Raw genomic sequence first — 23,123 nt, 5'->3', positions numbered from 1 at the left:
CTCCAGCGAGAGCTCGCTTAAATGTATTACGACAACTTTAAAATTACAGACTCGAACGCCAGAAGAAATCAAAATCAAGACTGTCCTGGATATTCTGCGCATTGGACACACGAAGCATGCACAACAGCAGGTCGCAGTACAAAGCAAATTGCAGTGCTTCTTTAAGGAGGAAAAAAGTTTAAAAACCAAACATTCTGGATGCTAGCTAAAGGCAGACTGCATGAGCAACTTCGAGCAGGACTTCCAGAAGTGTGGAAAGACACTTTGAACATGCTTTGATTTTCATCATATATGATATCATGAGTTGCAGAAAGCTTCAAATTCACTGAATTCTGCCCTTGATATTTTCATGTTATTATAATTCAAGCAAAAAAAAAGTTGAAGCATTATCCTTATAGGTTCAGCCCCTGAGTTTGGGAGATTTTTCTTATGAAAAAGGGAAAAAATGTATCAGTTAGCTTTGTTAGCTTTACCAGAGTTTTATATTACTGACCCAACAAGTATCTAATATATACACATACATAAGTGTGTGTATACATGAAGTATACATACATTGCATGAATACCAAAGATTTTCATTATTTGTTCAAGATATTTTAAGTATAAATATTTGAAGTCAGAACTAATTTAAGAGCTTAAGTTTCACATTTTAATAGTTCTACTTTAGCTAGTCAAGAATTCCAACCATGTACAGTAGTGTGACTATTTCCATGACTTACATAACTGGAGATTTGGAAGTGTTAAAACAGTCAGTAATTGGACGTAGTCTTTGTATGAAAGATGTTTCAGTCGATAAGCGTTACTGCAGAATTATGCAGTCTGTGAGACCAAGAGGTTGTAGTGGAACTGCCTGATAGCCATGAAACATGGGAACCACCAGGACAAACCCACCCTAACAGCCAAGGGAGCAAGCCCCTCTGTCTTTAATTGACCTATAGAAGCATTATTCCTTTAACTGATAGCAATGTTAAAGAGTGGTAATTAAAAGATCCTTTAGCAATCTTTAAAAGGCCCAGTGTAACGAGATCACAAACCACTAAGTTTCAAGTTACTGCTCTAACAACAACAAAATGTTTCTCAGTGACAGCACAGCAAAGAATGCAGCTCTTTACAGTAGTTGCTCTCCTTTTGTAATCTGGGCCTTTACAAAAGACAACTTTAATGAGTTTGCACTCAAGAGTAAGAAGACTTCTGTGTCATTAAATTAAAAAAAATAAAAAAAGAATGCTACTCTTTTCTTGTGCCATGCAGAACAGGCACTAGATGCTCACAATTCGAAGCACAAGTATGGTCAAATATCAGTGTGTACCATAAAAGCTTCAAGCAGAAAAACTAATTCCTGATGTTGCCAAAACATAAGGCTATCACTATGCACAGAGTATGCATCAGAGGCTGAACAATCACTGGTAAGAAAGCCAGGTCTCTCTTTCCTCTTAAGAGCATCGATCCATTAAAACTGCAGCACTAACTAAAATATTATGTTACTAGGTTATCTTTAAGGAGCTGGATTTATGTCGTAACAAGATGCAAAAGAGGTGATAATTCTTGTCAAGGTGTGGCTGTGCCTTTCTCCTTGGCCTTACATAATACAATCAGTTACATCAGAGCTATTTGAATAAAAACGCCTATTCTGGCAAAGATGCACTGGCGTATGTTAACTGAGCGTGCCATCTCATCCCGCACGACGAGAGCTTTCTAAGAAAAAGGTATGTGTGTGTTTGATTAGCTCCTACATTCTTCTGAAGATAAGATGCAAGTGCTCTACCTTTTGAAGTCATCTATCTAATCCTAAAGTCGCCTTGAGTTTTCACTGAGGATCACTCATATAGTTTCTCCAAGACCTAGTCATATGCCAGGAACCCACGGGTTAACTACTGTGCCCTTCTATTAATCCATAAGAGAATGCTTAACTGAAAGAGGCCAACTCGCTAACCTGCAATGCCAGTCCAATCCCCAACACAATTAACAGCTCATTCAGTACTGGGAAGTGAACAAGTACCTATGGTCTCACATCTGATAAGGGTAAGTGTTAAGTTAGAGGTTGCAAGAACTCCAAGATGCAAAGGAACGGACTAGAAAAGTGAATCTTTACAACAGCCCTACCAACTCCACAAGAGTAATAAAAACTTAACCTTTTTTTCCCCTTCATCAGGTTTATAAAAGCAGAGATTCACTTGTATGAATGATTTAAGAGAAAGCATTTCATGCAGAAAGCTTGCAGCACCGCATAAAACTGAGCAAGCCTAAATCAAACAGTGATTCCCAGATGATGAACTTGACAGAGCAAGCATTTCCAAAAAAACAAACAACAAAAAACCACAGAGTGAGTGAGTGACGCTATTTCACCATATCAAGTTGAGAAGATAAGCTACCACCCCGCATGCAAAGGGAACAGAACGGGTCTTTCTTGGCTGTTTGTCATCAACAGATATAGGCAGGGCATCCCAAGGGTGCCAGTCCAGGGTTACTAACCTACCACCACTTGCTGATGCTAGAAGGGATATTCCTGCTTCCCTCCCATCCCTCTGCGTCTGTTCCAACATCCGCCTGACCTCTAGTTTCATTACCTGCCATAAAGGTACTCACTGGTCAACTGGAATCGGCTCGCTAGAGGCAGACAGAACATTACCCAGGAAAACGCAACCAGAAGAGACGAGTGACAGAGTGAGGGTAAGAGAAGCTCCGGGCTCTCAAGCCAAGAGCAAAGAGGGGAAGAACCACCTCACCCAGCAGCAGTGGTTTAGCCATTTCTGTGAAACCTCACCCCTTACTGCTCAATCAAATTCTCCAAGTACTAGGCAACATATTATTAAAGGAAATAAGTGAAAGCTACAATTGTGTACCAGAAAGATAAAGTTAAGCCTTAAAAACTAAGATTTACCTAACAAAATACCGTACATTTTAGAGGATCCAAGAGCCATGCAACTCTTAATATTAAAATACAAAACTATTTCTCCTCTTCGTTTTTTCAAAAGGGAAGTTCAATGTTACTTAAAACACCAAACAACCTGCATAAGCTTTTTCAGGAAAACAGGCAAAACCTGTTCAATAAATTATTTCAGGAAGCTATGCTCCTTAAGTCTCCTCCACAATGAGAGGAATTTGATTCTTGAATTAGAAAACACAAATCTCCTAACGATAAAGTGAGAAAACACATGTGACAGTTTCTACATTTAGCCACCATCACAGAGGGGCCAGGAAATCCTGGTGGAAAGCAAGCAGGGTGATCACAAGAACGACAACTGCAAAATTATCGCTCCTCATTAGTGGATGAAAAGGAAGAAATTTTCCTGGAAGGCCTGTGATTAGCCACAGCTTGAACTCCTCCCAAGCCATTAAAGTTGAAGGGTCTGAAGAACTAAGAACAGTCTTGCAACTTCACACAGATCCCAGACTTGCCTGCTACAGAACAGCCAAAGAGTCAACGAGGCAGGTGGAGGGAAGGGGGGAAACCCAGAGAGCACTGTCGAGTGTTTGAGCTGTACGTAAGGTCGCAAAATTTCTGATAGCGCTGGCATCGGCAGCAGAGGCATACAGGACTAACATGTTAGCAACTTAAAATCAGCCACGATTTGAAGAAAAATGAAGGTTTTATCTTCGTAAGAGTTTTGATAACCAGCCAGACTAGAACATCTCACAGCAAAATCTACTTCTTCTCTCCTATACCGGGCAGACATGGAAAAGCAGCTCCTGCTCAGCCACCTCCCTGCGAAGCTGACACTGCTGCAGTTGTCCTGCCTCCAGCTCCGAGGAAGGCAGGCTGACAGCAAGGACAGCGACACCCTTCATGGGAGGTTGGTTATCTCAGACAGCTTCAAGCAACTACACAATGGACGTAAATTTTGCTACAGAGGAAATGCTAAAAAAAAAAAACCAAAAGGCTACTTTATCCTACACAGTATCCATAAGCAATGCCATCTCAAAGTATGAACCAGCCACCTCAAAAGCACCAGAGGAATTCAGCCTACTCAATGGGCTTAAAGTAGTTTCCAACATGAGGCATACATCTTTGAAATGTTATTTTTTGTTTTAAACCACCATCACCTACTGCTTCCTATTATCAGACCACGTTCAAAGGCTTACCACAGCTTACCCATTTGGTCTGAATTTTTCGGTGTGGGCAGCTACCAAAAATAGCTTTTCAAAGCTGAAGTTATTCCAGGAAAAATGTCCCAAAAAGTTACATTTCACCCATTTAAAAACAAAAACAAAAAACCCACCTCCTCATGTTTTAAATTTAGTAAGCGTGGACTCTGTGAGGAGTATCTTCTGACACCCTTGCAGAAGTACAGCCAAACTTGGTCCAATTTGAAATCCCTGAAGAAAAAAACCTTTAGGTTCACTGTCTCGGTAGCCTTTCCAGATTTTATCTGTTAAGATCCGTAATGAATCAGAACTGAGCTTTTCTGGATGACTGCGAGCAACCAGTATGGACCAAATGTGTTCGCCCCAGTCTTAAGAAGTGATTGAGCACGCTTGCTACGAGCCCCAGATGCTCATCAGCGAGACGAGCAACATGCTTGCCGTGCTCAGCTGTACCACGTGCTGGGATATGTGCCCCACTACGGGCAGAACCATCGCTGTAGGGCACCAGCTGGGGTCTGGAGGTCCTGGGCAGCTGACAAGAGAAAAAAAGGAGGAACAAGGCCTGATTCTGGAGCTGCCATGTGCCAGGTCTGTCTCAAGGAGATTTTCCTCCTTGCTTTGTGGCATTACCGCATCTCCACCCCTCACTTAACTCGGGGGACCCGCTCCTTCCTTATGGTTCTGGCTCCCAGGCTCCGCACAGCTCGCTGAGGTCCAGAGGTGCACTTGAAAGGAAAATCCTGCTGAGCACACAGACTGCAGACAGTCTCCAAGGAATTCCGCAGAGAAATGTTGGCATGTCCAGAACAAAAATTTTCAAAAAGAGAATTGGCTCAGTTTTGGCAGATATTCATATAAAATTAAAACATTACCTCTCTGCCAGAGGTCATCCGCTGACAAATTTCAAGTACATGTTCCAGTTCAGAGGTGCACTACAATATTTCAAAGAGATTGCCATAAAAAAGGCACAATTATTCTCCTTTGGTTTCTGAAAACAGATGAAGAATTTTGGCTGAAAGCTTTAAACAAAGTCAAACCCAAGGCAAAAGAAAAGGCATAAAGCATTTCAGTCCAAAAGATTACAGCTCAGCAACGTTATAAACAACTGAACGCAGCACCTCTTAAAAATTGTCCAACACTTCCTATTATCTATGGAAATGAGATGGAGGAAGAACACCGGGGGGACCGATGACTCACGTATGAGCTCCCATTCTCACTTACCCAGCAGCACGCTTTGCCGCAGGAGTTTACAGCCGTGCCACAAAATAAAACACGTCAGTGATACCGAACCACAGCTACCCCGCTCGTCCAGTGGGGCTGCAAGCTGGTGGTGAGCAACCAAGCGCTCTCAGAGTTTCCTTCCGTGTAACCGCCAGCGTCGGGCTCGGTAAAACAGAACGGGATGATCCAGCAAACACACATAAAACAGTTATCTTCCTCTCTGAAAACTCCAGCTATTTGTTTGCTTATTGGGATAAGAACAGATCAGGTAACATTACCCCCCCCGTGCTGTCCTGTTTTCTCCAGAAAACACTACATTTAAGACAAACCAGAGTGACCTTAGCAAGCCTCAGAGACACTGTACTGAATCTGAAGATCTCATGGCACCGATATTGTAAATTGGGATAGGACACAGCCATCCTAGTAGTAGTGCATAGAGGTGGGAAAGGAGATAGTGATGCAACACAGACATGTACAGGTGACACTATTCTCTGAATTTATCACAGAAAATGGCAGACTCTTAGACCCACGGTAAGGAGGAGCTAAAGAAGCCCACGCAAACAAGACTCCTCATGGTTTGAAGACGAAAAAGTCCCACTCCAACAGTAAGAAAAGGCAACGACCAGAAGAGGTTCTTCTTCACTCTTCTGCCCCTCTTCCCAGCAGTGCTGGGCGTCCCATTTAACTTCAGAACACACAGAAATGAAGACCAGACCAACCACGGCCCCCGACTGTTTACTTCACGTACCATTGCTCGACCTTCCGCTAGGGACAATTTAAAGCCAGCTGAAGTATCATGGAAAGAGAGAAGAGCACCACTCGCAGCCAGCCTAAACCGGAATACTGCTGAATATAGCTACACCCGGTCCACAGTTACACCCTCGTCCGAATATCGGTTGGCTGGTTTTGCTGTTGTTTTTTGTGGAACGTTTTGCGTGTTTTTCAGCAGATTTCCGCACTCGTGCGGCCTTTCTACCTGACAGAAGACACAAGAGCAGCCACCCGTTGGCACTGCCTCCCAGCCCAGGCATCGTGTCCAAGGCATCACGGCCGCCTGCAGTTCCGTGACTGCTGACACGCCACAAGCTTCAGCTCCCTTCAGCTCACCCTGAGCTCCGTTTCCTATCCTTCTGCTCCCCTACCCTATGGCACGCTCCTTGCTGCCGCTCCTCACCAAGGAGGCCCAACTCTGTCTCCCTGGTGCGGACTCCCATGCTACAGCTGAAGAGTAGGAATAAACAGTTCACTATCTGCTTAATTCCTGCATGTACAGGACAGCTTGCAAACCCATTTGACTAGCAATCTCCTGCATGCATTTATTCGACCCCCAGGGCTGGCTCCTGCATAGAGGCAGCAAGAGATTACATTTTACTACCCACGCTCAGCTACTCATCCCAGGATTCGGGTATGAGCCCCCTGAGCCAGGAATTTATCCCTAAGTACCTGCTGGGAGAGGTTCGTAAACCATTAACAACACACCATAGCCTGAAAAACCGTTCTAGAGGATACAGGCTTGGTTGTTTGGGATCAGAGCCTTCCTTTAACAGATAGATCTGTTAGCAATAACCTCTAGGAGGTCACACCAAAGTTTCCCCAAATCTCAGATTTTGAAGCACAATCACTTCCCATTAAACATCTAAATACACGGTTCAACTCTAAAATCAGTACCAAAAATTACTGTAGAATATGTCTGCAAGGCTAAATGAAGAGGTAACAAGAAGCAGAAGCACTGGGCTCGCCAGCGCTTCAGGGATTTGCGAATGGTGCTGTACTGGTAGGCCCACCTGGCACAGCTCTGTAACAGAGCCAGCTCTGGACATGGACGTTCCTGCCCTGATTTGGCTTCCATCGCTGTCCCAAATTAAGCACAAGAACTATTGCCATTATAGCTGTGTCTGTAACACCTCTATAATCCCTGCTGTAAGGGAGCCGTGAGGGTCTCTGACAGCAAAGATCGAGACTACTTTTCCATGCTAAAAACACTCAGCTACACTTGCAAAGCGTTTACCTCCAGATCATTCCTTACACCAGTACTAAGGTGTTTTGTAACGAGCCAGCACTGAGCACCAGGAAAACTCACCGAGATTAACGAAACTGCAGAAATAAAGGATCCTTCAGGCCAGGCATCAGCCGAGTACTTTTGTACACTACTCAGTGGTCATCCTGAAGCAGCGCACGATGCTGCCTGCTCAGCCCCTCCGCGATGCTCAGCCATGTGCGTGAATTACCAAGACAGAATAGGAGGAATCCTGTTCGGTGAGTAACCTGTGCCGTCAGCATATTCTTACATCAACAATCCCCAACTTACTGTCCTCTCCCAGTTCAGAAGAGCTTGAAAAAAGACAGAGTCCCATGCTTTCCAGATGACAGCCTCGCTGTTGGCAGGAAGCACAGAGGCAGCAAGCTCTAGAAGTGTTTCAACAGCGATCGGTCTCTAAGAGTTTAAAAACTTCCACGAAATCGCTATGAGTTTTTATTTATTTTTTTTATTTTTTATTTTTAAAAATGAGCTGTACCCTAATAACTTTCTCACTAAATTAAATCAGTTTTACACTTCCTTGAGCACCAGCTCACAGTAGATCTACAAATTAACTAGGTAACAGTTTTGAAAACCTTACTAGCACCTACTCTTATGTTTGACTTTGGCAGAAAAAACAGGTTTTGACTCAATTTTTTGTTCCATTAATCTACAGCCACATTCTTCATAGAAAGACTGCTGGAAAAACTCAACTTGCTGGAAACAGTAACTATAATTACTGACCCTCATCAGGTCAGCCAAAATTAAATTGCAAAGTAGATTTTTTGGCATTAAAGCTATAACTTCACAGTACCAAGAAAAGCAAGTCTGTGAGTAACAGAACGAACTAAGCCCAACATTTGTGAGATCTCACAAAATGAGATAGGAGCAGGGAGTTTACAGGAAAAAAACTGAACGTGTACCCTGACCACAAGTAACCTCTTTCTGGGTTTGTACCGCACAGCAAGGGCAAAACTACTTGGTTGTACATCTTTGCTGCATCAAGCATTTGTCAAATAGAGCACAACGCTCACAACACGGAATATAATTTTCTGAAATTTCATAGAAATGAACAAATTGCAAGCCACAGCTGTACAGCATGTTATCTCCCTACATCACAATAATCTTTTCTGCACAATTTTCAGGTTCACTTATTTGCTGTTATCTGGGATTCTGAGAAAAAAATAAAAATTTTAGTGCCTGTATTTCCTGGGAAAACAGAAAATGTCATTGCAGATGTCCCATTAAGAAACTTGTGTGAAATTATACCTGCCTCTGTCAATTATGAAACTGGCAAATCTAGATTCTTTCCACTTATTACAGGCTTTAAAGCAAACGCAGGGATGACATGTTCCTGAACTATGCACAGATATACTGTTGGTATGCCACGTTAACTTCGCTAGCATTAAGACAATTAGCTGAGCCTGGTACAAAATTGATCCATCTCTCACATTTGACTGAAGTTTTAAAAACATCCTAGAATTAATTCGTGGGCTACGTGGATCTTTTACTTCTTTGTTTCTACTGCTACCCAGAAAAACAAGGCAATTATTTGCATAACTGGAACAAAACGTGATTCCATAACATAACTTTTGAACCTATAAGCAAGAACTTACAGGACTAAGACCAAAGTCATTTATTTCTTACAAACCATATACAGAAGAGGTGCAACAGCAAATCTTCAGCTTATCTGGTGTCATCTGTGACACTCAGCAAGAATATATTTTCTCCCCAAATAAGCCAGCTGTATTGCTGAAAACAGGGCTGTAAAGTTCCTCTGGAGCTCACTACCAGCGAAGATTTCCCAATATCAGTTAAATACAGAGAGTCGAGAAGAAATTTTTCCATTCTTAGAGTCACGATTAAAACCAGTCACAATAAAATAAAATAAACAGCTCTCACCAGAAAAAAAAAAGAAAGAAGTACAACAGTGGTCAACAGATTTGGGGAAGGACGAACCAAACAAGCACAAAACCAGGGAGACTTCAGGCTTTTGGGCTGCACACTTAGCCTCTAGAAACTAGCTTCCAGACCTAGTCCCAGAAACAAATTTAATCAACAGAAAGACAGTTTTGCCTGAATTACTTACCTTTTCATGGCTGACAGTAGAAAAAATGCTTTCTCCAAAACTACATGCCATACCATGTCCAAACATTAATCTAAAATACAAGATGACAACTTTTTCAGATGAACTACCGTACCAGCGTGGACCTCAAGGCCCCTAACCTGCTTATTCTGCTCGTGTCTACAAGCAGTCCGTATCTGTTCTGCCAAACCAGCAAGGCCCAAACAAAAATCTTGCTCTCGTTGCAGTGGTCATCGCTCATCTGCATAACCAACTTTGAGCAGCAGGTGAGTGCAATTACCTGGTAGTTTTGAATTTTAGTCACACTCCTGACCAAAATACTAAAAATTCTTTAACAGATGCTTCACACCCAAAGGAATTTGAGGGAACAAAACCACCTCATCACATGCATGTAGGACTGACAGTCCTACTGACCACAACGCTAAAGTCCTCTAAGCAGATGCTTCAGACCCCACGAAATTTGAGACAGCAACAGACCCAAACCATCTGCACAGGAGAACCAACACTGGTCAATCCAGACTCACGAGGTAAAGCAGTTTTCTCACTTCTGACAGCACAGCCATGTCAGCAGTTTTATAATGCTGAGATTCCCAGCTCCTCCTTTTACTTTCAGGAAAGAGAAACAGCAGATCAGGCCAAGCTGAAAGAATCCTTGTGTTTATTCAAATAAATTTTGCTAGAGTACTATTCAATGGACATAAAAATACCTGTGGGATATACACCGCCTTGTAGATGTAAGTAATGAACTTTCTAAAGTGTTAACTGAATCATGAGAACACCACAGAAGACCAAAACACATAAATTATTCTGAAATCATCATACTGCAAGACTAATTGCCAGATTATATTTATTACAACAATATGATATGTATATATATAGATATGTAACTATATATATATATACACACAAATTTATTTTCCATCCCCAAGCCAGACAGAATCAGAAAGTCTACTTCTACCAATTTTAGCAATGCACACTATGTTAGATTTCCAAAGTAAATTCAGATTTTCTCCAAAAGCCTACTTCAAACATTCTCGAGATTACTAAAACATCAACAGAAACCAACAAGCGCAATGTTATCATCCCAGACGGTTTCTAGAACTGTAAGGCAGCTTTTACTCAAGACCGAAGCTTGTTGACAGCCAAGCCATGCCACGAACTAATAACGGCAGCAAGCACGAACAAGCAGACTTACCAGGCCAACACGTGCCCAGCAAGGAATACAAGAGCAGGTGAAATATTTCGTATCACATCCCTGACACCCTTTCAAACCAAGAGGTACTTACTACCTTTGCATTCTCCAAGACAATATTAACAGTATTCTTAACCTAATAACCAGTGTAAATTATGATACATAATTTGTCTCACATCCATAAGAACCAGAGATCCTGCTGTCAAACTCCTTGCCTTACTAAATGCAGCATCCAGACCATAAGGACAGTAATTAGGAGGAACTTCAGCAGATATGCCACATACACTTTTAAAGACAGAGCTGACCTTATCCTTTAGTTTAAAATCCGTTTTATATCCAAATCTACCTAGAACTATTGCAATCAATATTAAGACCTTGGCTTGCAATTAACAAATAAATAAAAATAGAGCAAAAATCAGAGCAGCTCATGCTTGCTGCTGAAGCTCTAAGGAGCATCAAATGGCAGAATGGGTAGAAGTGACTGGTGAGAACTTGCAGGGACAGCCAAGGAGCCCTCCGCAGCAGAAACCTCACAGGCTGGATTCGAGACTTCCTTACACCGCAGGAGGCCGATGGGGCACCCGCTGCCGGCTCCAGCACCCGGGGGGGCCACAGCAGGGCTCAGCGACCCCTCACTGAGCAGCCCGGTGGGGGGAAGAGGGTGGCAGCCTCGGCATCACTCTCCTGCTCACAGCTTCATCACAGCCATCCTGCCTACACGGAGTAAATGGACTGGTTGAAAAAAAAAAAAATAAAGAAACTGTTTGGTGGCTTTAAAATAGACAAATACCTTCCCCTTCCGAGCAGTAAGCCCAATGAAAGAGAAGTGACGGCTACCAAGTCAAAATGCAATAAGGCACAAAAGCTTTTAACTTCCCGAGCAAATTTTAAATGAAAAGTGTGTCTTGAAAAAATTGCCTTTTCTTACTACTTACGCAGCATATCTGAAGTAATTAAACCACACACCAATTTTAAAATGCTATTTGTGTATTTAATTGAATTCCTCTTCCTATCCAAGTGAGGCTTAACATGTTAAAAAGAAGCATGTAACTCAGCATTCCCTAACAGAGCAGCGAGAACTGAGGAACTAAGCGAACAGGACAGCAACCAGGCAGTGTAAGAGCTCACCCAAAGCTACCCGAGAAAGCCTCCACACCAGTTTGCGGCCTAATGCTCGGCCTCTTTATCCATGTGCCGTTTCAAAAGAGCGAGAGACCTCTGACTGCACTACTGGAACAATTAAAATACTTCCTTCTCCACCGAGGCCAGTCAAATTTAAAAGCTCTCCAAAAACAAAGCTCAGCAACAGGGTACTTTTTCCATGAGCGAGCCAGTCCGTAAATCAAACTGCCTCACAGGCCCCGCAGCAAAACCAAGGCCCCGGGGGAGGCAGGGAGGGTACACAGATAGAAAAGCAGATAGGATTCAACACACCAAAAGTCAGAGGAGTCCTGGCGAGGGAGGTCTGGTGCTGAAGCTCTTTGCCAGAAGTAGGGGACTTGCAGGTCTGCCCTAATAAGCATTGTCGTCCCCAGCTAGCCAAGTTTCACAGCAAAAATCACCTCAAACTGGCGCAAGCAGCCTCTGCACCCTACATTTCTGCTGCTGAGGGACAAATGTTGTAGGAGATGATCCCCATCAGTTTTACTGTAGTCTCCATGAAGCCAATCTAATTCTTTCGGCCGCAGCCCTTGAGCTTCTCTCACCCAAAGGAGCCACACAAGAGGTGCCAGGTGCCAGGCCCCGGCGTCCCTCACACGTAGGACTAACAGGCCGGCCTCCAGTGCTGAGGCCCAAAGGATTTCAGCGGGGTGCCATGCCGACCGCCGAATTACTACCAGAACTCACTCTGCTGAGCAGGAACAAAAACTGTCATCTGATTTAGCACCGCAGGAAACCTACTCTATATTGCTTCCAAGGTACTTACATTTTTTAAGCGACCTTTTAAATTCCACCTCTGTAGGTACACTTTTCATTTTCATCATGCGCTTTTCAGAAACAAACCTGTGAAGCACTTCCCAACACAGCAAGAGCTTCCTCCCGTACGAAATCAGGGCTTGCAACACCTGGTCCTGCACTACAACAACATGCCAAGCGTGTTTCAGGCATCTTGGACAGATGAGAACGTGTGTTAGAGAAACTAACAAAGAAACCTTACGCCGTGCAAATTTACCTTTCCTCTTGGTGCAGCAGAGGAAGGAAGCAGGTTGCTGAACTGCTTGATTCCTCAGCGACTCCTGCGGAGACCCAAGCCTCCACGTGAAAAGGCCGTTGGCTTGAGCACCTCGGGGGATAACACATCAGGGTATTACCTGACTATATGCTAACCAGGAACGCACCTCATCTGGCTGCGCACAGAAGATGCTCCAGCGCCCTCGAGAAGCGTTACTTATCCGGGCTGCCTCCACCTCCCCTCCTTGCCTCAGCCTTTCAGACAGGCTTTAAGCCTTTTGCAGCTGTCCAATGTGAAGGCTGAAGAACTCACCAACCACAGCTGTGCAGAAGTGCAGGCAAGGAAGAACAGGCTGCCACCTTATCCAGGACTAGTTACAGATCCAGGAGAGGTTCCTGACTGCGAATCTCTTTAACAAAACCTGGCTAAGGTCCCACGAGCAGATAAACCTGTAAAATTACTCTTTCTTCCTTCCAGATAATTCTTCAAAGGGTTTTCTACCATATAAACTAGTGCAGACTATGCAGAACTACATTGAGTTTTAGCCAACCTCGCTCACAGCCAAAAATATCAGCCGCCACCACCACTGCACACATTTTCTTACTGAGATTTTCAGAAGGTCTGCATAATCTTATAACCGTGAAGTTAGTGAGCCATTACATATTTCCTGAAACTAAACTGCACATTAGATGATTCACCAATTAGTGTATTCATGAAGCTTTAAAAAGCAATCAAAATTTCATTTTTGTTGAAAAATTTAAGAGAGATGTCCAGCTGTATGCACGGAGAGAGCATGTGGGCTTTTCTCCTTTATTTAACTTAACTAACAGCTACGTTAGCTGGTGAAAAATATTCAGTGTGTCAGAGTTAATTTATAGAGCTGACAAAGTATAAGGGCTCCAGAAGGTATAGCATACATTTGCTAAACTTTAAATACAATTTTTAAACTAGATATAGCTCAAAGATTAAAATAAGCTGCCCAACAGCTAAACCACAGAAAAACACATCGTTTCGGGGCACTTCGTATTTAATGGAGCGACTGCATCTTGGTGCCAAGCACAGGTTAGCAGCGTCAGGGAAGTGGATAAATCCTTGGGATCCCAATGCCATCGATGTAAACCTTTTTCCGACCGAGGCAGGCCCCTCGAGGAGCTCGCAGGCACCTCCACACGGCGCAGGGCAGGGCTGCACGGAGGAGAGGCGCAGCACACCGAGATAGCGCCCAGCCCGACCCAGCACTGTGGCCTTGATGCAGCCTCGGGGCATAAATACCACAGCATAAATGCTAAGTGCTAATTTCCCCTTCAGGCTGAAGGCACTAGGGAGCTCTTGGGGAAACAGAGGCAAGTAAGAGAACTATTTCGACAGCTACTCGAGAATTATTTCGCTATCCAGCCTGTTCCATGAATCACTATTTTAGGAGTTCATGGTGAACCCCTAGCATCTGAAGTTCTTTCTCTCGTTCAGGTCGGACATGTACATTTCAGAAAAGAAAAAGGTACCCCTTTGAGTTTTTAGGTTTGTTTTTGCTATCTGTAGCAATAAATGAAACCACCACTTTAACTAAACCTTAAAAATTATGTACCTGCTGTATGGAAGTTGCATGGAGTCATCTGAATCTTGTCTCTACTAAAAACCAAGCTATTTAGCAACATGCTGTCACAGGAGGAGGTGGTTTACAACTAGTAACAAAAATCATCACTGTCCTTTGATGAGACTAAAATACATCCCTTGCCTAGCTTTAAAAACTGTGAATGAGGCCAGAAAAATGCACATCATACCACCTTGGATTATTAGTCCACCAGGGAAACGTGAACTGCCACATCAAATGTGATGAACAGCCACCTATCCAGAACCTTGTCACAGAGTGACAGGTTTCACATGTTGCAAAGAAGATTTTTTTTAAATTTGTAACTGAACACAGTTGATTCCTAATCTCTTCCATCTGCTCTCTCTTTCTTAGATGTACCTGCCATCATTACCAGGGTAATAGAAGAGAAACTCTAGATATTCCCCAAAGGACTAAACCAGCCATTTTTCCAGTGCTCTCATACGTATGAAGTCATGTCAAGCTACAGCTACTGCATGCTACCAGCTGTCTGAATTTACTAGTTCACTCTACTAATTGCTAATGCAATTCTGAAACTGGGGTAGACACGAGACATTTAGGCAAACTGGAAAATCAGAACAGATCTCAGCAGCTCAGTCCATCAGGTCTCAAACTCATTCTGTTTTCTCTTTTTTTACAGTTTGCTTCAGACTGACTCAGAATACATCCTAAAAGTCTATTTAATTCATTCTGCCGTAGTTATTAATGAACAAAAACAGCAGAGAGAATCAAATCTGTCCTTATGTAGACCCCACTGCTAAGACTATTGCTTTAACATCAAGTCCATCTGAGCATCCCAGCTTGCAGGTTAATAACCGAACGAATTAGCAGCTATTAACTTGGAGACTTGCCTCCTTTCAGTAGTTCGCTGTGGCTACTTACCTCCTGTCAGTATCTCATGACCACAACCTCCAAAGTCTGCATCTGATAAGGTAACAGGGTTATACCCAGGCCGAGCGCAGGCTAGCAGCTTCAGCAGGAGGCCTCACACGGCACAAACCTGGGCGATGTGAGACGATGTGAACCAGCCTCCAGATTCCTCCGGATGCAACACACTTTAAGAACCGGCCCTGATGCTGTCCGTGCACACAGAGGCCCACACGAGGCAGGAGCTCAGCAGCAGAGTCAGGAGAGCCGAGAGAGCAGTGACGCGGCCCCAAACTCCCCTCCCGAAGTGCGCTTGGGAAGGGACATCCCATCCTGCTCGGTGGCTCGCTGCACTCAAAGCTTCTGGCACACGAACTGCAGCCTCGGCGATGCAAAAACACGCTTTGCGGGGAGGAATGGGACTAAAAAGACTCTTTGGTAAGAGTGATCTTGGAGCAGCATCCCTAGCTGAAGCTAACCAGGTTTACATGAAAGGAAGGTAGGAATCACACCCTCATTCTGTAATTCCTTAATAAAAACAAAAGCACTTCTAGGAAGCCACATTACGACACCGATTCTCTAAACAAGTCCACACTAAAGGGTCCAGCAACTGAACAATCTCCTTCCGGCACTGGGCCCTACCTCATAGGATATTAATAAGATTATAAAGAAAAAAAGCACCCTGACATGCAATTGCTCGCCTCTAAGAGGCTGAAGTTTAAACAAAATAACCACACAGAAGGTTTTATGATTAAAAACTCTTATCTAGAACAGAACAGTCAGATGTATTCAAAGCACGTGAAGTATTTGGATAGCCATGATAATGCAGCATGCAGCCTCCTGCACAACAGTTTAAAGCCACAAGGAAACTCTCAGGATTTTCACTCTCATCTTGACATCCAACACACATGCTTAGCTCACTGCCTTCTGGAGGAGACAGATCAATTACTACGAGAGCCAGTCTTTTTCTGTGCAAATTCAGTTTTAAATAAGGTTACATAAACGCAACCTCGGGTAGCACTTTTCATTCATGTCATCCCCCTGCAAACAGCTCACTTGGACTACATCTACCCTAAAAACATTTTCTTGTAGGAATATACCACAGCACCACCAACAAAAATAATCCTGGAGTTGTTGCAGTTTATGTGGGAAAAGCTGTTCGTTTACCAAAGTAAAGGGAGCAACACAGGCCATAATGGGATGAGTTTTGGTGGAAAAGCACTGTATTTTTCATCACAGGGCTGGCATGGCATAACCAGGGGTGGTACCCCACATGCAGGGAGAGTGGTGCCCCGTGGGACGATCTGGCTGTGCACACACTGCCTAACACCACCGGTTACAATCGCAGCAACATCTCATAAAACTTCAGTGGGCTTTAGAAGAGATGAAAAAAAGAAAGAGAAGCATTCCGAACGTGTTCAGGGAAGGGGAGCGTAACTCCTGCATGCTGCCCACCCACATGCATGCCCTGACCAGGTGCCAGGCCAGGTGGCCGTGATTCCTTGCAAGCACCGAGCCATGGGGCTGACACCACCAGCACCACCAGCACCACCAGCACCACCAGCACCACCAGCACCACCAGCACCACCAGCACCACCAGCACCACCACCAGCACCACCAGCACCACCAGCACCACCAGCACCACCAGCACCACCACCAGCACCACCACCACCACCAGCACCACCACCACCAGCACCACCACCACCAGCACCACCACCACCACCAGCACCACCACCAGCACCACCACCACCACCAGCACCACCAGCACCACCACCAGCACCACCACCACCACCAGCACCACCACCACCACCAGCACCACCACCAGCACCACCACCACCAGCACCACCACCACCACCAGCACCACCACCAGCACCACCACCACCACCACCACCACCAGCACCGGGCCGTCCCCTCACAGCACCGCCCCGAGCTGCGCCCCCAGCCGGTCCCCAGCCGCGGCAGCTCCCCGGGGCGGCCACCCCGGCCCTGCCCGGACCTGCGGCGGCGAGGAGCGGCCGCCGATGCCGCCCCGTTCCCGTTCCCGTCCCGGTCCCGTCCCCACGCACCCACCGCCGTGCCGGGGCAGCGGCCCCTCAGCGCCGTCCCGGCGGCCCCCCGGGCCCCTCCGGCCGCCGCAGCGCCGCCGCCATGTCCCGCCGCCGCCTGCCGCTGGGCGCGCGCCGTGCGCTCCGCCGGGCCCCCTCCCGGCCCCCCCCCGCCGAATGGAAAATAGCTCCCCCGGCCCCGCAGCGGGCAGAGCGGGAGCGACGCCTCGGCAGCCAATAGGAGACGGGTTGGCTCGCGGCGCGGCCAATGGGAGCGGCGGGCCGGGCGGGGCGGGGCGTCGCGCGGCCTATCCGGGAGCAGCGCCCGGGCTGACCCGCTAGGATGGCTGCGACGGGCCTCCGCCGCCGACCATCTTGGAGTCGGGCGCGATGCCCAGTCTGGGAAGGGGCTCGCCGGCGGCCATTTTGGGTTCGGGCGAGGGGCGCGGGGCGGGGCCGCGTCACGTGGCGGGGCAGCAGGCGGAAGCGGCGCTCGAGGAGCCTCAGCCGGACTCGGCCGGACGCGGCGGGGCTCGGGCGGCTTCGGGCGGCTTCGGCCGCGCTCGGCCCCGTTCGGCCCGGCTCGGGCGGGTCCGCCGTGAGGGCGCTGTGGCACATTAAAGGCTGTTGGAGCCATGTTGTTGTCGTTGTCGTACAGGGGCTGTGCCCTGTGCAGAACGCTTCTCCCTCCTTTCCCTCGCTTCTTCCCTGTAATGGGGAGCGAGCTCACTGCCTGGCTGCGGTACAGCCAAAACGCACCGAATCGCACCACACAAAGCGTGCTGGTCGCTGCTAGGGTGCAAGGGAGGGCTGGGGGAATGGCCTCAGGTTGCGCCAGGGGAGGCTCAGGTTGGAAGTGAGGAGACATTTCTTCTCAGAAGGAGCAGTCAGACATCGGAAGGGGTTGCCCAGGGAAGTGGTGGGGTCACCGTCCCTGGGGGTGTTCAAGGCAAGGTTGGACGTGGTGCTTAGGGACATGGTTTAGTGGGTGTTACTGGTGGTAGGGGGATGGTTGGACCAGATGGTCTTGGAGGTCTCTTCCAACCTTGATGATTCTGTGATTCTAAGTTACTGTTACACCAAAGGGAAGGGTAAAGCCCTGCACCTGGGGAGGAACAACCCCAGGCGCGTGTTGGGGCTGACCGCCTGGAAATCAGCTTTGTAGAGAAGAACCTGGGGGTGTTGGTGGACACCAAGTTGAACACCAGTCAGCAGCTCGCAGCAAAGAAGGCCTGTGGTGACGTGTGGTGCCTGCAGGTCGAGGGAGGGGAGCCTTCCCTTCTGCTCGGCACTGGTGAGGCCACACCTGGAGTGCCGGGTCCAGTTCTGGGCTCCCCGGTACAAGAGAGATGTGGACGTGGTGGGGAGGGTTCCAGTGAAGGGCCATGAAGGTAGTTAATGGACTACTAATGGATGGTAGTTAATGGCACCTCTCCTGTGAGGAAAGGCTGAGGGAGCTGGGCTGTTCAGCCTGGAGAAGATCAGGGGAGCTCGTCAATGTACATAAATATCTGAAGGGAGAATGCAAAGAAGAGGGAGGCGGGCTATTTCTAGTGGTGCCCAGTGACAAGACAGGAGGCAATGGACACAAACTGGAGCACAGGAGGTGCCCTCTGAACATCAGGAAATTATTATTTTTTATTTTTTTTTTTACTGTGCAGGTGACGAAGCACTCGCAGAGGTTGCCCAGAGAGGTTTTGGAGCCTGCATCTTGGGAGATCTTCAAAAGCCACCTGGATGTGGTCCTGAGCAACCTGCTGTTGGTGGCCCTGCTTGAGCAGGGGTTGGACTATGGGACCTACAGAAGTCCCTTCCCACCCCATCCAGTCTGTGATTCTATAACATTTAGTATCACCACATCACCTAAAAGCCTTTGCTTCAGAAGCATGACTGAAGTTACAATTTATTTCTGCAGTTACCCACTGCTGACTCCACCTGTATAAAAGTTACATAAGTCAGTTTTAACTTCAACTTTCAGACTGTTTCCCTTTTTAATGACTTCTGTAGGAAGCATTCATGTTTAATTCTAGTACATAGTAAATATTTTTTATGCTAGATACTTATGGACTTCTCGGAACTATTAAGTTTGATTAAGCACAGACCCTAAAGCCCCAAATGTGCTGTATCTCTTCTTATTCATAGACCAAAACCTCTTGATGTTACTGTTTTTGTCGGGATTAAGCTACAGTTTCAGCTAGAACAATAGCAGTTAATCCTACATCCACAAAGATGCTACATCCCTGTAACTAGATTTTCATCAAAATATCATTTACACCTCAATCCTATTAAATATATTCATATTTTAGTGCATGTGTAAAGTTTTACATTCTGAGACAGAAATAATAAAGGAGAGAAAAAGCTTGAAACTTTTCATAGAGTAGAGCAATGGCTGGCACCTTAGAAATCATTGCTGCTCTTATGCAGACGTTCCACATGGCCTGGAAGGAACCCCATTTAATATAAACCCTATCCACACAGTATCAGACCTCTTCAGTTTGTCAAGAGGAATTAAGGTCTTCAATCTAATAATTGCTACTTAAAATCCAACATCTCTCGGATCTACTTGTGCAAACATGCTTGTCTGAACAACCTCCTTCCTACTTCCTTCCTTTTGTTTCCACAGCAGGACATCTTTTGGGATGTCCCTTAATTTCTACCTGGATTAACCCCTTCATGGAAACACAGAAGAAAAAAAAGAAAGAAAAAAAAAGAAAACCAACATAACTGAGTACAGAGATTAAATACAAAACTCCATGCAATTGCAATGAACTGATGGAGAACTAGCAGAATAGCCAATATTAACTGACAGCCTCTATTCAGCTTTGGTAAATAAAGTTGCCTACATTTTGTGTACCTATGTGTGGTACTCTTGGGGTCATTGTAATTTCTTCCCTTATATCATGTTTTATCAAGACATCTGAACGGTTCATTACTCAAATTTGCTTAGGTGGCAGTCATTCAGAAAACTGGTAAAACCAAAGCTTGTAAAGTTTCAGAAGACTGATATTTAGAAGACAGAATCTGAAAGTGGGTTTCATTGCTGCCACTGACACTTTTTAAGTTGTTAGGATTTTCTTTGGTTATGCTTTTTTAATAGACTCTTATGACCAAATATATTGTTTTTTTCTTAAATCTGATTCTGCAACAATTTATGCGGTCCAGGGTTTACAGAGTTACAGGACAGGGAATCAGGGATCCCTGACTTCCAGCACAACCCAAGAGAACTCATTTGTGCTGCTTTAACAGTACAGAAGGCAAGGATATACACAATGTGTTTTCATACATTATATATCAACGTTTCGGTAAATAGCAGAAAGGGAAAAGGGTAAAACAGAAAGGAAGGAAAGCTTATCTTGTCCTCAGTAAGTAAAAAAGTGCAAGACTAGCATAATGACTTTAAATCTTCCTGTTAACTGACCATTGCCACACACAGCTGCTTTTTAGGTGGCAGACCGAAGAGGATAGGTATGAAGCTGCTACTACACAACATGATTTGTCTAAAGAGCTTGCACCGTACAGTACAGTATAAGTAGCATAGCTGTAGCCTGTTTAGGCTGTCAAGTAAATCCACCATTATAGGAGAGGGTTGCACCAGATGACCTTCTGAGGATCTTCACAACTTTAATTGTTCTATGATTCTTTTCTCAATTTTAATACACTCCAAAACACAATTTCAGCTTTACAAATTGTCATTCGCACCTAGAATTGTAACTGAAACTGAAATGGTACAAAGGATGCAGGCTGCAGACTGGATTTTACCTGCCCTCTCTGCCAAGCCTACTGACAGCAGATGGCCTGCTCCAGCTTTTGATGTCTGTGCATAAACAGAAAGGAAAGTTAGCAGCTTATCTTACTTACCTTTCTCCCTTCCAAAAGTACAAAATAAAAAATAGTTATTCAGAGGAAATCTGTGATGGACTAGGCAGTCTCTGCAGAGCATCCACACAGGGAAGCACTCTGCCTCTTCCTTGCAGAAGGTTTGTTGGATTTTGTCTTGCTGAAAGCTTGTTGGATTTTTTTTTTTCCTTCAGCTGTGTTACTTGGTTTAAGAGAAAGTGCTACCTCTCTCTGTCAACGTTCCTCCCTCGCCTTGACTTTGAAAGCACTTTGGAGCAGGTTCTCTTGCTTTTTGAGGACAGCACTGATGAAATAATTACCCAGAGTGAATTTGAGAGCAGAACATCACGGTCTCCTTTCCACAGGGACTGTTGCTCCCATTGTTATTTCCCATGGCCTGCATTACTGTTCCACCACAGCAGCTGAAAAGAAAATACAGTGATTTGGCAACCTAAGATCAACAGTTTTCTTCATTTAATAAAAACATCTTCCATTATGGCTTGCTGCTCAGGCAAATAACTAGCAACTGAATAGAGAGAAATAATCAACTGCTTCATTCTTATTACCTTATGTTTCATTTGGGGAATCTGATGGTGGGATGGAGGAAAAGAAAGATAATAGGGTGCTGCTTTAAAAGAGAGGAAAATTTCCTAATCCAAAGTCTCAAGTCTTGTTTTATGCTGCTTTGGTTATTTATATTGGAAATTCCAAAATATCTGCAGTGTTCATAGAAACGCAAGTTAATTAAACTCTTTTTTTTTTTCCACAAAAGCATTCTTTAGCACTAAGCACTAACTGATCAAAATTGCAGATGTAAATTAAACTTAGACTTACACGTGTTTCAGAATTTAGAGAGTCAAGAGAATAAAGGATCAGGCCTTTTAATTTTTTTTCATGTATTTGAATGAAATTTTTGTGTCTGTGCAGAGTCTCAAAAAGCATTTATCATCAAGGGATTTCTGTTGCGAGTAACTTAATTTCTCCTGTGATTTCTTATTTAACCACACAGACGTTTTACAATAAAAATCCTTCCTGTTATTGAGGATCAATTATGGGTCTTTATTCTGTCTGAGAGTTTGTCCATCAAATTATGGCACTGGCTCCCACAGGGGATTCAAATGCAAAGATTTCCTTGCAATTACTCTCCATTCAGTAATAACCATTTCTGTTAGTTCTCAAGCTAGACATCTCACGTTAGCTGTCAATGACAGCAGCAGGGAGAGTTCAATGTTCTCCTAAATTTAAATTGTTCATATATAAGTTAAAACAGTCTCTCACTGCTGTGTTAGATTTGAGGAGAAAAAATAGTCAAAAGTAAACAGCAGCCTCGAAGTTCCAAAGGTGTAATGACTGTGGGATCAAGCTTTTTAGAAAGTAAAAATTATCTCATACAAATCTACAAGAAATAAATATGTTTGAGCTGGAGAATTTTGGCATGGTCTTTGGCACTGCCAAGGGAAAGACAATTTGCAGTACAGGTAGGCAAAAGACTCACCTGAGACACAGCATGCAAAATACAGGTATTGAGCTCTTTCTTTCTATAATGCTGGTCATACTACAAGTTGTTCATGTGGTAGCTTATTTTCATCTGACTGTGGGGTAATGAAAACACATCTCAAGTAGCTCTAGATGATGAACAGAGCAAATTAACCAGCACAGATCTGGCGTGCCATGGCTAGGGCAGTCTAGCTCACTTTGAAGAGTAGATACACATTAAAGTTTTGTAAGCATTTCCCCAGTTTTTATGCAGCTAGGTATTACATATCAGAAGGTTGTGCTTTTATTCTGAGTTCATAGATAAGCTGGTCACTGATTCACCCAGGAGGGCTGTAACTTCCCTGCCCCGTGCTAGTGCTGCTTGCTGCACGCTGTGACGTGGGTGGTACGGGTCTGGCCATGCAGCTGTGGAGCTGCCAGTAGCCAAATCATGGCTATTTCCTTCCCTGCATGTTCTAGCAAGCTATGAAAAACAGTTCTTTTTGTCTGATCCA

The 23,123-nt window shown here is 44.9% G+C and overlaps 2 protein-coding genes across 5 annotated transcripts in view; both read right to left on the bottom strand.

The window, feature by feature from the left end:
* SOCS5 (suppressor of cytokine signaling 5) overlaps nucleotides 1-17,469 on the bottom strand; it is a 31,043-nt gene extending 13,574 nt beyond the window's left edge. For 2 of the 4 annotated variants that reach the window (XM_066993809.1, XM_066993807.1), the window contains exon 1: nucleotides 17,317-17,468. The gene's annotated coding sequence lies outside the window, so the exon portion shown is untranslated. Of the gene's footprint in view, nucleotides 1-15,265; nucleotides 15,862-17,316 lie in introns of those variants that run through there. The other 2 variants (XM_066993808.1, XM_013171086.3) reach the window with 2 other exon arrangements.
* Nucleotides 17,470-18,735: 1,266 nt separating this feature from the next.
* The window catches only part of CRIPT (CXXC repeat containing interactor of PDZ3 domain), a 68,173-nt gene continuing 63,785 nt past the window's right edge, over nucleotides 18,736-23,123 (bottom strand). The window contains exon 6 of the mRNA XM_013171097.3: nucleotides 18,736-21,554. Coding sequence (XP_013026551.1) covers nucleotides 21,535-21,554 — 20 coding nt within the window. The 3' untranslated portion in view covers nucleotides 18,736-21,534. The remainder of the gene's footprint in view (nucleotides 21,555-23,123) is intronic.

This window comes from Anser cygnoides, chromosome 3, assembly GCF_040182565.1.
Source record: "Anser cygnoides isolate HZ-2024a breed goose chromosome 3, Taihu_goose_T2T_genome, whole genome shotgun sequence".
Taxonomy (NCBI): domain Eukaryota; kingdom Metazoa; phylum Chordata; class Aves; order Anseriformes; family Anatidae; genus Anser; species Anser cygnoides.
The sequence above is the reverse complement of the archived record's forward strand: the minus strand, read 5'-3'. Positions and strand labels throughout refer to the sequence as shown.